The sequence below is a fragment of the Prionailurus bengalensis genome, chromosome C1 (genome assembly GCF_016509475.1).
Source record: "Prionailurus bengalensis isolate Pbe53 chromosome C1, Fcat_Pben_1.1_paternal_pri, whole genome shotgun sequence".
Taxonomy (NCBI): domain Eukaryota; kingdom Metazoa; phylum Chordata; class Mammalia; order Carnivora; family Felidae; genus Prionailurus; species Prionailurus bengalensis.
The window spans coordinates 32,912,355-32,929,080 of NC_057345.1; the positions used below are offsets into that span (position 1 = coordinate 32,912,355).

Genomic DNA, 16,726 nt, shown 5'->3' on the forward strand with positions numbered 1-16,726 from the left:
GTGGTATACACATACAGTGCACTAGTACACAGCCATAAAAAGGAAGGAAATTCTAACATGTGCCACAACATGGATGAAGAGATGCGAAGTGAAATAAGCCAGTCAGAAAAAGACAAATACTGTATTTCACTTACATGAAGTACTTAGTCAAAAATCAGAAACAGAAAGTAGAATAGTGGCTTCCAGGGCCTTGGCAGGGGGTTGAGGGATGGTTAGAATGTGGGGCGGGGGGGGGGGGGGATGTACTGTTTAATGAATACAGAATATCATCCACTTTACAAGATGAAAAGAGTTATGGAGATGGATGGTGGGGACAGTTGCACGTTATGAATATATTTAACGCCACTGAACTATACATTTAAGGATGACTGGGATGGTGAATTTTACATTATATTTTACAATAAAAAATGTTTTTCATAGAGTATATATCAGGAAGATACCAAAAAGGAAGTGACAGAGAAAGACACAGACAGGAAGGAGCTAAAGAGTTATCAAAAAATGAAGCTTAGTTGTCAGGCACATAGAGGGCACTCAACAAATTCAGGTATATGGCAAGCACTGAATGAGGTTCTTGGATATAATTTATGAAATGAGTAAGTCATCAAAATCAAATAGCCACTGAGGGTTTCACGTTAGGTAAGCTATTCAAGTGGAAGAAGCACAGATGATGGAAGATTTCTATCAAAAGACACATAAATAAAGATTTCAGGAAAAGAAAGATCTGGGAATCTTGAGAATATGTGAAGACCAAATATGTGAAATTTGCTAGGATAATGGTTGAAGAAAGCCACTCAGGATAGAAAAGAAAGGACTTTTGGCGGCACCCGGACGCCTCAGTCGGTTAAGCATCCAACTCCTGGTTTCAGCTCAGGTCATAGTCTCATGGTTTGGTAAGTTCAAGTCCTGCACTGGGCTTTGTGCAGACAGCACAGAGTCTGCTTCGGATTCTCTCTCTCCCTCTCTCTCTGCCCCTCCCCCACTCATGCTGTCTCTGTCTCTCTCAAAATAAGTAAATAAAATAAAAAGAGAGAACTTTTAAAAAATGCATCAAATAGAAAACCAAAATAACAAACAGAAAGTCAACTTAAGAGATAAAAGGTGGAAAGAAATTAAAATGAAGAGAGAACTTGGATAGTAAACACCTACAGAACAGAAACTTGAGAAAAGAGAAGGCACTGTAATCAGAGATGGCTACAAAGGTAACGAGAAAAGTAAGAAAGTGAGACGAAAACTACAGAGCACAAATTTTGAGTCAAGAGTAAAATACTGAGACTATTTACCATTATGTGCTCTTCAAGTAAACTTTGAAATTTAAATCTTAACATTCTTAGAAAATATATAAAATTAGACATGCTGATTTTCTTTGCAAGTCTATACACATTTAAACTGATATAACTTCATAACTATATTCTTATAAAAATGTATCTAGGGGCGCCTGGGTGGCTCAGTCGGTTAAGCCTCCGACTTCAGCTCAGGTCACGATCTCACGGTCCGTGAGTTCGAGCCCCGCGTCGGGCTCTGGGCTGACGGCTCAGAGCCTGGAGTCTGCTTCCGATTCTGTGTCTCCCTCTCTCTCTGCCCCTCCCCTGTTCATGCTCTGTCTCTCTCTGTCTCAAAAATAAATAAACGTCAAAAAAAAAAAAAATTTTTAAAAATGTATCTAAAACATTTAATTCTTGTTTGAGAACTTAAAAGATCACAAAGAAAAGTCAATTGTAAACAAAAGAATCATAGAAATCATGACAGAAAAATATAGTCTCTTTATCTCAATTTTTCTAAAATATACCTTAAATACATATATTATTTGAGTTCATTTCATTTCTTAAAAATAAAAAGATGCAAACAGATCACTGTCACCTATTAATATACCAAGTAACATACCAAGTTACCTCACTTACTGAATTTCACACAAATGAAGAGAGAAAATCGAGAAGATAATTAAATCCATACCTGTTCCAATGTGTTGGGAAGGTTTTGCTGGATGCATGGCACCATGACAGACATTTTGCTGAACATTACTCTGTGAGTGGATAAGGCCAGTTTGTGTAAAGAATTGGTTAAGAGAAGAACAGAGATCAGCAAACTGAACCTGATCCAAAGACCAGTTCTTGAGATCTGCCTGTCTCATACTCTCCATCAAACCTATGAGAAAAGCATTAGAAATACAGTTAGCATAGTTTGTTCTACAAATATCCCAATGAAAATAACAAGACACAATTTTTTTTTAGCCCTCAAGATTTCCACTGGTAGTGATTTTCCCATGCAATGCAAAATGACATTTAAAAATTATTCAAAGCCTAATTATTCTAAATGTGGCCAAACTTCTTTCAGAACTCTTGTCTGACCCTCTGCTATACCAACTGACTAAAAGACTTAATTATGAATTTTGCAGAATTTTTAAGCATACTCCAACTGCAAAAGAAACACTAGATAAGAAGATATCTGGGGCGCCTGGGTGGCTCAGTCGGTTAAGCGGCCGACTTCGGCTCAGGTCATGATCTCGCGGTCCATGAGTTCGAGCCCCGTGTCGGGCTCTGTGCTGACAACTCAGAGCCTGGAGCCTGCTTCAGATTCTGTGTCTCCCTCTCTCTCTCTGACCCTCTCCCGTTCATGCTGTGTCTCTCTCTGTCTCAAAAATAAACGTTAAAAAAAAAATTAAAAAAAAAAAAAAAGACATCTATTTCTACCACAACGAAACTTGTATCTATGAGAGAAAACAGGATCATGTGTATTTGGTTATATGTCAAAAAGACCCAATACTCACCTTGGAACTGTGAAAGGTCTACATCTGACCAATTAACACTGCTGGCAATTCGACAACTTTCTTTTAGCATATCAAGTGTTGCATACCAATCATTCGAAACACCTATAAAAATAATATTGACAACACTATAAGTCTTGAATAGTGAGTGTGAAGTACAGGGTAGGGGAAGATAATGAGCTGGGCTTATTCCTGACACGGGCAGATTCCTATCCAGTTTTACAAATGGATTTGTACACATTAATATCATGTATTTATTGCTGGGGGCAGTCATCTCTGTGAAACAGGAAGAGGGGTCTTATTCCTCTTCGTTCCATAAATAAAAAGAAAATGAACCCAGAGAGATGGCATAACTTAGCAAGGTCACCATGATGAATCCAAAACTTGAACCTGGTGCTTCTAAGCTCTAGTCTGAAAGCTCACAAATAGCCCTATCACCTTAAAATGTCAAACTTGATTAGTGCTCTTTACATTTGTACAGTACAAATGAATGGCCAGGCACTACAAGTCATATAAATCAATAATACATCTGCCCTCGCCACTATATGAAGTTCATTTTCCTGTCTTGTTATGACATTAAGAGATATGTTCTTTGTAACTCAGAGGTAGGTTCCCATTTAGAAGCAACACAGTATAACTTAAAGCACTGACTTAAGTGACTGAAGGGAGGTAAATGAGATTGTATAGCAAGTAGACAAATTTCTTACAAGGCAACCTTAGGAGAGAGAAATGTCTTAATACAGTCCTCCTGGCAAAGCAGAAAAAGAAAGGGTTGAGACCTCTCTAAGAAATGCTGATGAATCCAAACCAGGGCATTTCTAGTCAGGAACAGTGCGCTCTGATGTGACATCATCAGGAGGGTTAAGACTCCACAGTCTGTATGTCAGCAAAGTGATCACTACTCAGGGGCATGGGGCAAGAACTACCCTCAATGAGACAGTACTGAGTAGAGGAAGAAAATCCTCCCTTCAGTGACTGCTGCACAAATTATTCTGTTATCAGAATCATCCCTGGATGGATAAAGGTAAGAACTAGTAAAAAGGATTTTTTTGCCGTAACACAGATTAACTCTCTATCAACTACTGGTTACTTGGTTTACAAAAATCTGCCAATTATGGACTTTTGTTTCAAATAAACAATGAACCAGAGACAACGTGACTCTGCCCTTAGGCAACTCTTAATTTAGCGAGAAATTTGTTGGGGAAAAATAATGCCCTAACTAAGGCACAAACATTCAAGTCCATCAGACTTTCAAGTCCATAACCTATAATAAATGCTGACTTGGCAACACAAAGCAATCTCTGCAAGAGAGTGGCTAGGCAAACAAACTCTACAAATCAGTAAATGGTTACTGATTTTAGTCCTTTTGGAATTACTGGTGTTACAATCTTTGAAGTCCTGACAAGCCACAATACAAATTCCAATTCTACCACTTATTAGCTCTGATCTCAAGCAAACTACTTAATTTTTTTGAGTTACACTTTCCTATCTACTAAATGTGGTAATTCATACTTGAATTGGGAAGATAATATGAGATGATGTATCTAAATTGCCTACCACATAGTGGGAACTCAAACAACTATTAGTTTCTTCCATTCCTTCCCTATTTAAGACAACCTGCTTAGCCTCATCTTATAAATGACAAATTTTTAATTCATAGAGATTATTATCACAGCCAAAATGATTATTCCTAACAGCTCCAGGTGAACAGCTACTTTCCTTCTCCTGCAAGCAACTGCTGATATAATAACAGGCGACTAAGACCACATGATGGAGTGTTTTCAGCTGTAATAGTACTTTTTTCTGCCCTAGCAATCATTAGATTTAATAGAAAGAAAGACCAGAGCATCAGACTTCTACTGATATCAAATCTCTACAATCATTAGTCAATCCTTAAAATCATATTAAAAACGAGGTGCCTGGGTGGCTCAGTTGAACATCTGACTCTTGATTTCACCTCAGGGTATGATCCCAGGGTCATGGAATCAAGCCTCCCATCAGGCTCCATGCTGGGTGTAGAGGCTGGTTAAGATTTTCATTCTCTCCCCATCCCTCACTCTCTGCCCTTTTCCCCCACTAGCACTCTCTAAAATAAAATACAATAATTTTTTTAAAGTGTCTTTAAAAAATCATACTAAGAACAAGCTTCACTTTCTGAAGAGTGCACTGACATTAAAAGGTAGGCAAGTGTAAGTGAAGAAAGTCAGAGGAAGTCAAATATCATTAAGATCTCACTTATATGTGGAATCTGAAAACACAGAACAAACAGGTTGGGGTGCCAAATGGGTGAAGAGGAGTGGGAGGTACAGGCTTCTAATTATGACACAAGTCACAGGTATGAAAGGTACAGCATAAGAAATACAGTCAGTGGTAGGTATTTTAACAGCATTGTATAGTGACAGATGGTAGCTATACTTGTGGACAGAGCATAACATGTAGAGTTGTTGAATCACTGTGTTGTACATCTAAAACTAATGTAACATGGCGCATGAATTACAAGTTCAATAAAAAAAAAATTTTTTTAAAGGTGGGCAATAGTGACTAACACTAACAGTTACAAAAGAGGCCTATATTTATACTTTTTTTTCTAGGCGTAAACTTAAAAATAATTTTAAGGTGTTTTAGGAGATCTTCCATCAAGGAAAGAACTATACCCAATTTTCAACTTTATTCTAGAACCTACTTAGTTATTAACTGGGAAAACAAAATAAATTATGAAAAGAAACTAAGTTTCAAGTACTCTGATCTGCATTTCTGTACCTTAATTCTCCCCCCCCCAAAATTATATTTTTTCTACTTTGTAAAAAGGGAAACCATTTCAGAAAAACTTAAGCTTTATAGCAAAGTCAGAATATAAGAGACAGTATACACTATCTAAAGGTTACTTCCCCCTCAACAGATTTTTAATTGCCTGAAATAATGATCAATTTCTAATTGGTAAGAACTAGCACTGGCCAGCACTTAGAAATTGTCGCTCCAGGATAAAAATCTCATCAGTGATTTAGATGGTAAGTGGGCAGCCAGGCAAGCTGAGGGAAGGATGTGTACTCTGGCACAGCTCCAAAGGGCCCCAATCACCTTGTAGTCTCTGTCTGTGGCACCCCTTGGGAGTGCTGCAGTACAGAGAGATGCCTGGTCTATAAGCAATGTCAATTAAGCATGTCACCAGAAACTATCAAGACCTATCTTAAGAGCAATAGATTTTTTAAAAATGAGAATGTGAAGAATGTCTTCTTCCTTTGCAATCTATCTTTCTAAAATGAGATACTTGGCAGGAATAAGCGAAGAAAGGAAGAGTGGGAACATTCTCTGAATACTTAAAGGCTAGGTACCTGACGAGGCATTTCCTATTTGTATTCTCAATGCAATCCTCATAACAACACTGTATATCAGGGTACTTTAGTTCCATATGTATAGATGAGAAAATAATAAGACTAAGAGAAATACACGAAAGATCACAAGAGCCATAATGAGGACTCAAATACATGTTTTTCTGACACAAATCTATACTCTTTCTTCTATACCACACTGAATCACAATAGATTATAGACAGACTGTGCATCCCATTCTTCTTTCAAATGATCACAAAAACACTTATTTTCCAGAAGAACAAACAAGAGTTAAAACCAAAACCTACAAGGTTACTGAGTCTGCCTATGATGTCATGATAAATTTTAACCACAAAAATCTGATACACTGTATGCATTCAGTGACTTACAACTACAGGATTACAGCAAGGAAACACAAAAGGAGAAGAGAGAAGAGTTTTGGTAGTAAATATATATAAGCCCCAGATAACAAAGAACATATCCTAATTCACAGTTAGCCAAACACAAGTCAGGAGACACCAACTTACCAGAATTACAGGATACCTGTTGTGGGGGTGGCGGCGCCTGATGTGTTAACGGCTGATGTTGATGGTTCGGATGGTGCTGTACGTGTTGATGTGGAGAGGGGTGCTGGGGGTGAGGGGGCTGGAGCTGGCTGTGTTGCTGCGGGTGCGATGCCGGGTGCTGGGGACGCTGTGGATGCTGTGGTAAACCATGTGGTCGATGGGATGGGTGTGGAGACGGCTGTGTATGCATCTGGGAGTGAGGCAGTGAGACCTGTGCGACTGAATTACTGCCCGTGGTGCTGAGGCCACTGCCATGATTGTTGGACAGGTTGCTCTGGTTGCTGTGTGGATGAGAGCTCACTGTGTTGCTAGGAGAGTGCTGATATGGACACGAGGTGTGGGACTGCTGGGAAGATTCGGAAGGGATGGTCATCAAACCTAGACATAGTCAGAGAAGCAAGAGCATTCAGGGTCAGGTTTCAGTTGTTATTTTGTGGCAGACGTTTACAAAATAAACAGACGTTTACAGAGCAGAGGTACACATCCTCAGGAAACAATGCCAGTTCGGTTTAAAAAGTGTTGATGGAACATCCACTGAACACCAGACTCTGGAATCACTGAGAAGAGTTAAGAAACACCAGGCTCTGCCCTCAAGTAGCCCATGGCCTAGAAGAAGGACAGACACTCAAGGAGGTTATGTCCAATAATGTAAGTACTAAGGCAGAAGTATACGGAAGGCACACAGGAATTCTGCCTCTTGCCTATTCAGTTAGGAAAGGGCTGGGATATGGAAAAGCTGTCCTTAAAAAGGCAGTATCTGAGGGGCGCCTGGGTGGCTCCATTGGTTAAGCATCCGACTTCAGCTCAGGTCATGATCCCACGGTTCATGGGTTCAAGCCCCGCATCGGGCTCTGTGCTGACAGGTCAGAGCCTGGAGCCTGCTTTGGATTCTGTGTCTCCTTCTCTCTCTGCCCCTCCCCCATGTGTGCTCTGTCTCTGTCTCTCAAAACTAAATAAATGCAAAAAAATTTTTTTTTCCCTTAAAAAGGCAGTATCTGAGACAAAGTCTTGAAAGACTGAGTAAATGTTAGGGGAAAAGTGGGAAAGGTGTTGGGTTACATCCAGGATGGTTCTCTACAGGCCTGAAGACCAAAGGCTTTGACAGAGGTGGAGAGGAAAATAAGGCCCTGTTATTTCTGAACTCTTTGACTACTCCAAAAACTCTTAAGTCAAAGGCAGCCAGAATTCTTAAAACTAAGAGAAACAAAACAGCCACCTCCACTGCTTCTTCATTTGGCTTATGGAGTATTCTTGAGACATGTACACTTTAGGGACTAAGACTGCATAATTTACAGCACCGGAAAGTAAGGATTCAAGTCTCTGTACTCCCATCTGCACGCTTGGTAACTTTGAAAAGTTATTAACCTCTACAAGCCACCATTACCTCACTTATAGATGGGTATGATATATCTATTTCACAGAATCGTGAGGATTAAAAGCCATGGTGCAAGTGCAGGGTGCAGATGAGCTCAGTAAATGTTAGCTGCTATGATGATAATGATGATTAGACCAGAAGCACCTAATGTTAAAAATAATGTACTTTTGGTTTGCAGGTAGACATTCATTTTAAGAAATCTTACTCCAATATTTTGTTCTACATGACTACGCTACTTTCAGATCCCAAAGGATGGCACATAACACATTTTACTGAACCAAACACAAGAAAAATTTTATTAAGTGAAAAATAAAATCCTGAAGCGTAGTGCCAGTCAGTAAAAGAATCAAACCTTTTAAATAAAAGTGATATTATTCTCATACTCCCCATTAATAGTAAAATTACATTAGAGGCACCTGGGTGGCTCAGTCGGTTAAGCATCCGACTCTCAATTCAGCTCAGGTCATGACCTCACAGTTCATGGGTTCGAGCCCTGCACTGTGTTCCGTGCTGACAGTGGGGAGCCTGCTTGGGATTCTCTCTCTCTCCTTCTCTCTCTGCCCCTCCCCTGCTCTTTCTCTCTCTCAAAAAATAAACTAAATTTTTTTTTAATAGCAAAATTGCATTAGAGTACATTGTAAGATAACCTCAAAACCTAATAAATTAAGATTTTATACACGGAAGAGTTAAGTTCTTGCCTTGGCCCTGGAAAGAACTGTTATTTACAGGGAATCTACAAGGTTATTACAGTCACATAAAAGAAAGCAGTTACTTCATTATCTATTTCCAATAACATCTTACCATTTTAAAAGGGAACCCAGATATGATCTATTCCATTTTCAATCCCAAATTGTTTTAAAAAAAAAAATTTAGTGTGATGAAATATCATTAGGGGTTTCAGAAATTCTTGCCATTGCTATTTCAAAGCCAGTATTTCTCTCTCTTTTTTTAATATTTATTTATTTTTGAGAGAGACAGAGTGTGAGCGGGGGAGGAACAGAGAGAGAGAGAGACACATCATCTGAAGCAGGCTCCAGGCTCCGAGCTGTCAGCACAGAGCCCGACGCAGGGCAAAGCCAGTATTTTTCTAATATGATCACCACAGCTGGATCTGCTAGCAAAATCTTGTATTAGTCCCTTTTGCACTTTTCTGGAAAGAAAATTTAAAAGAAAACTTGAGAAAAATACATGAATCTTACCTTAACCAGAAAAACCAACTTCCTGTACAAGTTACTGATATTCACTGATGCATATAACTAACTTTCATAGTATCTGACAATGATAATCATTAAAATGTAAACTATAAACACAGGGATTTTTGTCTATTGTATTCACTGCTGTGAACAGGTACGCTCTCTGAGTTGGGGCAGAAATAATTTGTCAAACGAAGCAATTAGGAAGTACTTTAATAGTAGAGTTCCCAACAATTTCTAGTATTTTATGGAGGAAGGACAATGCAACATCTTGATCCTATCACATGACTCTGACCAAAATTAAACCAGCAGCTAAAGGACAGTAACACATAACAGAACAATCTAGCATTTGATTGAGATGCCAACAGAGCATCTCAACCAAAAATCACTTTTATTGCTAAAATATGATTTAAGTGTGTTGTATGAAATGGTGATCCTATAGTGTTCACTTATAAGTGCCACACATTAAATTACAGACTTGGTGCTACCATATTCCAACAGCTATCTCTTTGCTAATAACGGTACAGAAAGGCAAGGCACATCTATTCCTGTAGTGCAACATTTACCACTCAAACACTTCACATGCCAGACGCTAATTAACCATGGCAGCCTCCCCCACAGGGCACAGATGCAGTGTCAGAACTCTTCACACAGCACTCCTCCAGGACACCACTAGGAAGTGAAGTAAGTATGCAAGATGAAATTGATCTGCATTCTTGTGCTATTATATAAATATACACAGGGCACAGTAAAGGCACAAAGAATATTCAGTTTGATCATGATGATACTGTTCAACCATTAAAGAAATGTAACAGCTGCTATGTGAAAATAAGCCTTAAAAAGATTTTTCAATAAAAATTTCCTTTACAACAATATCATATGACTTCACTCATATGAGGACTTTAAGATACAGAACAGATGAACAGGGGTGCCTGGGTGGCTCAGTCGGTTAAGCGGCCGACTTCGGCTCAGGTCATGATCTCGCAGTCCGTGAGTTTGAGCCCCGTGTCGGGCTCTGTGCTGACAGCTCAGAGCCTGGAGCCTGTTTCAGATTCTGTGTCTCCCTCTCTCTGACCCTCCCCCGTTCATGCTCTGTCTCTCTCGGTCTCAAAAATAAATAAACGTTAAAAAAAAATTTTTTTTTTTTCAAAACAGATGAACATAAAGGAAGGGAAGCAAAAATAATTAAAAAACAGGGAGGGGGACAAAACATAAGAGACTCTTAAATATGGAGAACAAACAGAGGGGGTGTGTGGGGGGGATGGACTAAATGGGTAGGGGCATTAAGGAATCTACTCCTGGGGGCGCCTGCGTGGCTCAGTCAGTTAATCGTCCGACTTCAGCTCAGGTCATGATCTCACGGTTTGTGAGTTTGAGCCCCACACTGAGCTCTGTGCTGACAGCTCGGAGCCTGGAGCCTGCTTCGGATTCTGTCTCCCTCTCTCTCTGCCCCTCCCCCACTCATGCTCTGTCTCTCTCTCAAAAATAAATAAACATTAAAAAAAAAAAAAAAAAGGAATCTACTCCTGAAATCACCGTTGCACTATATGCTAACTTGGATGTAAATTTAAAAAATAAATTAAATTTTTAAAAAACTTTACTTTACAAAAAAGGTATTTAAAAAAGTCCACCTGAAACTAATAGGATATGTATGTCAATTACACTTCAATAAAACAACCCTCACCCCAAGAAAACAAACTCACCTTGTTGACTAAGTGACTGCTCAAAAACTGACTTATAAAGGCTCCGAAATGAGGCACTGAGATCTTCAAAATTATACTCTGAGAAAAGTAGTTGTTTGTCTCGTTCGGGAAGGTTGTACTGTGGCTGCTGTTGAGGAGTTAATGACTGAGAGACCGGTTCTGGATGGTTTGTCACCTAACGTTAAAAGAAAATACCACTAATTTAGTAGCTCTATACATCAGAATTGGTTTGTTACATACAATACAGGAATGAAACTATTTGAATATTGTCCCTGTCTTTGGCTTTCCCATTCTCTGTTAAGTTGGGTACACATAAAGGACAAGACCACAAAATTGTTAACTTGGATTTTAAAGAACCACAGAAATCTAACCCAACCACCACATCTCATAAAAGAGGGGATAGAGTTCAAAGAAGTTCAATGACCTTCCCAAGATCACACTAATAAATGATGAGCCAGGCCTGGAACCCTTCCAGTTTCTGTAAAATCTTCATCTTGATTCTTCTGAAGCAATTTCGTCTCCAACTCCACTCTATTGGGGTATTACTAACATTTCTCATTTATTCAATTAATCTTTAAGTATTTAAACTCAAATACTGTGAGTCAGGTTGTATGGCACTGCCCAAAGCAGCAAGGAGCTTCAATACACCTAACTCTCCATTTCTAGAGAAAATTGTTTCAAATGAAACCAAGGGGAAATAAGAAATGAAAGGTAACAGGTAAAGAAGATTCTGAGAAAAACAAATACAGTCTGGCTTTGAGCTATGCAAAGAAAAAAAAAAACAGCATAACTACCTAAAAAATAAGAGTTATCGTTGAAGGCAGCACAACTAGAAATAAAATAAAAAATGATCATCTGTATCTCTTAAAGATTTTATCAAGGGGCGGTACTGGCACTGACACATTGGCAACATTACACATCTCTACACAGGCCATGGAAGCAAGGCTCAATGGCAGGATGACCTAAGCTGTGGCGATTATCCTGGAACACAGAATGTGAGTGGTCTTATGAGGAGCAAGTTCTCATCCATTTCTCATCTGCCTTCCTGTTTTGTGGGAGGCAGCCATGGGGCAGTTTCTCATCCCCCTCTCTACCTTGCAGGAAGCTGCCATGAGACAGTTTCTCATCTGCCTCCCTATTTCCAGCAAGGCAGGGGACTTTCTACTTTACCCTCTTAGGGTACAGCTGCAAGTTATACAACTGCTTAGTTGCAGTATGGAATGTGTTCCTGCACTACAGTGACCCACCACTTGTGAAGTCTGTCACCTGGCCCCCCTAGTTTGGAATCATCCTGTGAGATGTGGAGAGCTGACACCATACTGATCTGGCTTATACATAAGTGGTAACACTGTCCCAGTGCATCTGGGCTCACTGTGTCATTACAGGCTCATTCTATACACCTGTGACAAGCCCAACCAGCAGCTGGTGCTATACTATTGCTTAAGAAGTGTTTGATGACCACTTGGTGTCTTGTTAAGTGAAAAAGAGCAGTCTGGGGGCACCCAGGTGGCCCAGTGAGTTAAGCATCCGACTCCTAATTTCACCTTAGGTCATGATCTCATGGGTCGTGAGTTGGAGCTCTGCGTCCGGCTCTGCAAGGGCACTACGGAGCCTGCTTAGGTTTCTCTGTCTCCCTCCCTCTCTGTCCCTCCCCTGATTGCTATTTCTCTCTTGCAAAATAAATAAACATTAAAAAAATAAATAAATAAGAGTGGTCTACAATGTCTGGCTTTTCACAGCGAAGTTTAACCCTCCTACGTGTACACAGATAGGTTTGTTCTTTCTTCTGTCACCTAGTTCTACAAATTTAATTTTTTCCTTTCCTTTTATTTTCTGATACCATACTCTGTGTTCTTTGATTCTGTTTGCTGTCAAGATTTCCTACATTCACATTATTTTAAAAGCAACTTAAAATCATTAAATCTTTGCTTAGTTTGCTTCAATGCGCCAACCAATCCTCTTATATCGTGATTTCATCATTACTGAATGCTTTAATTTAGTTCATCTCTTGATCAGCAAAGTAATGTTTTTTAGGAAGGGTACATGAAAACAAAGGTAGGATGCTTTTTAAGCTCCATGTATCAAAGAAGGTCTCTCTCTCGAGTTCACACATGAATGCAAATTTAGCTGGACATAATCCAAACCTATTCCCTCAAAACTCTACATGAAGTATTCCATTATCCTCTGATACTTAGCATTCCAGAAGTATGATTTGTGTTTCTTTGAATATATCTTATTTCTTCTACCAGAGTATTTATATGGATGATTACTTTTGAAATTTTAAAATGTGTCATGATGTGTCTAGGAATAGGTTTTTCCCCATTAACTTTTCCTACAGCTCAGTAACCCTTTTATAATCTCCATTTCTTCTGAAAACTGCTTCTATACTAACTATTCTAGCTGCTTCTTCGGGGACACCTATAATTCTCAATTCTCCAGATCTAGTACCTTCTTTTACATAACTTTTATTCCATTATGTTACTTCTGCATTCTGAAAGAATATTTTTTTCCCCAGAGCACTGAAAACAGTTTTGCAGAGCCACCTTTTGTTTTTTTACATTCAATGTGAATTTTAATTCTGCTCTTTCAGTTTGGTTTCCCTGGAGTTATTTTCTTATTTAAGGTTCCTCCCACCCCTGTGTATCTTTATCCTGTATAAGGTTTTGCCTATTTACTCAATCTGGGATAGGGACTGAACTAGTGAGACCAAATTTAAACCAAAGAACAGCGTAGTATATGGCTCTTGGGCTCTGTTCTATCTTCTAGGGAGGACAGTTGCCAGACGATTTGAAAAGAGGTATCAAATAACACAAGGGTCATGTTCTTATTATAGGTAACAAAATCAGCACACACAGGTCCCTTAATAGCATAGCTTTGTTTTCCAGACTAAAATTAAAAATATAAGGCTGCTTAACAACTGGGTACCAAGTCATCCTAACCTTTGTGGTTTGTAGAACCCCCCTCTCAGACCTACAGCTGGAAAACGAGGTGATATGTACATCTTCTAAACTCTTTTACCAAGGACTGTAAAGTATCATCAAGTATAGCTTTGCTAGACTGAAGTACAATTTTTTTTTCCTATTCCAATTACTTTTCATTTGGACACAGAACAGATAAAGTAGACCAAAATAATAAAACATCGTACAACCATATATTTGTATCTAACCTGGTAAAATATAAGTACCAATTAATACACTGTCAAGGTACGAATCTGCTCTACTTATCTAAGCTAATGAATTGATTGTGAAAAATACACATTTTCACTTTTTATTTGCACTTCCATGATATCTGGTTTAGTTGTAAGCACTAAAGGAGTACTTAACAAAGATGTTAACTTCATCAAGACTTACCGGTGTATAATTATGCACACTTCCAACACTGTTCAAATTAACAGATGCCAAACTCTGATCTGAGAGACTGTTGTTAAGGCTACTGCGTGGGCTATCACTACCATCCTGATCAGTGTTGTACAATGTTACCTAGAAAAGAAAAAAACATTTGCATAAGTAGTTCCCACTGAAAAGAGTACTTTTTAAGCAACTCTACAAAAATACAATTAGGCTGGTATATGGCAGGAGGATAAAATGTTAGCAGTCTTTCCTTTGCTGCTTACCTACCCCAACTCCATGCCCTTCATTGCTAACTCCATGTTCACCATTAAATATAAATAATTTACTCTCAAACTGAAAAGCATATCCTATCTAGAAGTACATAAATTTGATATATTTTCAGGTATAATTAGTTCATCAACATTCAATAAGGGGACTGTAGATTTTTACTGTTAAATATTTCTACAATGCATACATTTATTTTTACTCAAGCCTTAAACAAAACTGTTATTCTCTTCTGTCAAAATCTTAGGCATCAGGGTGCCTGGGTGGCTCAGTCATTTAAGCGTCCGACTCCTGATCTCAGCTCAGGTCATGATGCCACATTTTGTGTGACTGAGCTCCTTGTTGCGGCTGTTAGCACAGAGCCTGCTTGGAATTCTCTCTCTTCCCCTCTCTCTGACCCTTTTCCACTCATGTGCATGCATGGGCACATGCTCTCTTAAAAAAAAAAAAAAAAAAATCTTAGGCATCAAAAAAACACAAAAGGAATTTTTAAAAATCACAGGTATCATAGTGGTTGTATTATTGAAAAGTGGAAACTCAACAGTCTAACACATTTGCAAACTCATAGGTATGTGATCTAATTTTAAAAATAACAAGATGAAGGGGTGCCTGGGTGGCTCAGTCGGTTAAGCTTCCGACTTTGGCTCAGGTCATGATCTCACGGTACGGGAGTTCAAGCCCCATGTCAGGCTCTGTGCTGACAGCTCAGAGCCCAGGGCCTGCTTCAGATTCTGTGTCTCCCTCTCTCTCTGCCCCTCCGCCACTCATGCTCTGTTTCTCTCTGTCTCAAAAATAAACACTAAAACAAACAAACAAAAAAAACCCCTAATTAAAAATAACAAGATGCTAATATAAACATTAGATGTTAAGGTCTATAAATCAAGCTGTTAACAATGGTTAATTGGCAGGTGGCTGGGTATTCCTGAAGACTTATCACTGATATTTTTACAATGCTCAAGTTTGTTTAAAATAAGTAATATAATTTTTAATTAGAAACCAATAAAAATGAGATTTTTTAAAACAGTTAACTAGCCTAGGTATAATTCAAGGTTCTCTTCAGATGCTACTACCAACTTTCCTTTCTATGCTATTTCCATGGGCACAATACATTTAGCTGTATGGTATACTAATTTTTATCAAATTTTTATCCACTATTAGACTGTTAGCTCCTTAAGTCCCCAATAAGTAATCATAACCAACATAGTGCTTTCTACCAGTATACAGTTAATAAATATTTGCTAACTTAATAACCAACTGACCTATCACCATCCTTCTGTTTGTGCTAAAAATGGAGTCATGCTAAATGCTACAAATATTTGCCAAGAGGCCAAATATGTAAAAAACTAGGCATGTATGCCTCTATACTTAAGGCAAAACCAAACTGTTCCTCATTCAACATCAGCTAGGAACAATACATGCCTAGGAACTAAATAGGGAAAAGAATATAAGAAAAACTAAGAGGGAATAAAGGAAACTCTGGCAAAGATTTTTCTGGTAAATACTTCCAATATAAATTTCATTAAAAAAAAAAATGAACCTTATAGGCTCCTAGCCCAACAAATTACAAGCATCCTATGGTAATTTTCTTAGCTGATCACTCTGTCCTGTCCATGCTCAGTTACCTATCACTCAAGTCAGAAATCTTGGACAAAATCTTATCTGGAAGAAGGATAAACATTTTTTATTAAAATGTAACACATACACAGAGTAAAGTGCACAAATTACTAATTTATTACAAAGTGGGCTACTTATGTAATCACCAGCCAGAACAAAGTATAGAACAGTTCTCAAACTGATCTTAGAACACTTTTGCAGTCTTAAAAATTGGAGAGTCAAGGAACTTTCTGTTTGTGCTGATGTATCTACTAATAATTAGCATGTTGTATATTAAAACACATTTTTCATGGGGCGCCTGGGTGGCTCAGTCGGTTAAGCGTCCGACTTCGGCTCAGGTCACGATCTCGCGGTATGAGTTCGAGCCCCGCATCAGGCTCTGTGCTGACAGCTTGGAGCCTGGAGCCTGTTTCAGATTCTGTCTCCCTCTCTCTCTGACCCTCCCCCGTTCATGCTCTGTCTTTCTCTGTCTCAAAATAAATAAATGTTAAAAAAAAATTAATAAAAAAACACATTTTTCATTAACTTAAACAATTATAAACCCAACTAAATGTTAACATAAGAAATATTT

The 16,726-nt window shown here is 38.6% G+C and overlaps 1 protein-coding gene across 4 annotated transcripts in view; it reads right to left on the minus strand.

Annotated features, from left to right (window-relative positions):
* Positions 1-16,726, minus strand: part of FOXJ3 (forkhead box J3) — a 150,037-nt gene that overhangs the window by 17,219 nt on the left and 116,092 nt on the right. For all 4 annotated transcript variants that reach the window (XM_043574600.1, XM_043574602.1, XM_043574601.1 and 1 more), the window contains 5 exons: positions 14,278-14,406; positions 10,928-11,102; positions 6,618-7,034; positions 2,765-2,866; positions 1,951-2,142 (listed from right to left, as the gene is read on the minus strand). In XM_043574600.1, coding sequence (XP_043430535.1) covers positions 1,951-2,142; positions 2,765-2,866; positions 6,618-7,034; positions 10,928-11,102; positions 14,278-14,406 — 1,015 coding nt within the window. The remainder of the gene's footprint in view (positions 1-1,950; positions 2,143-2,764; positions 2,867-6,617; positions 7,035-10,927; positions 11,103-14,277; positions 14,407-16,726) is intronic.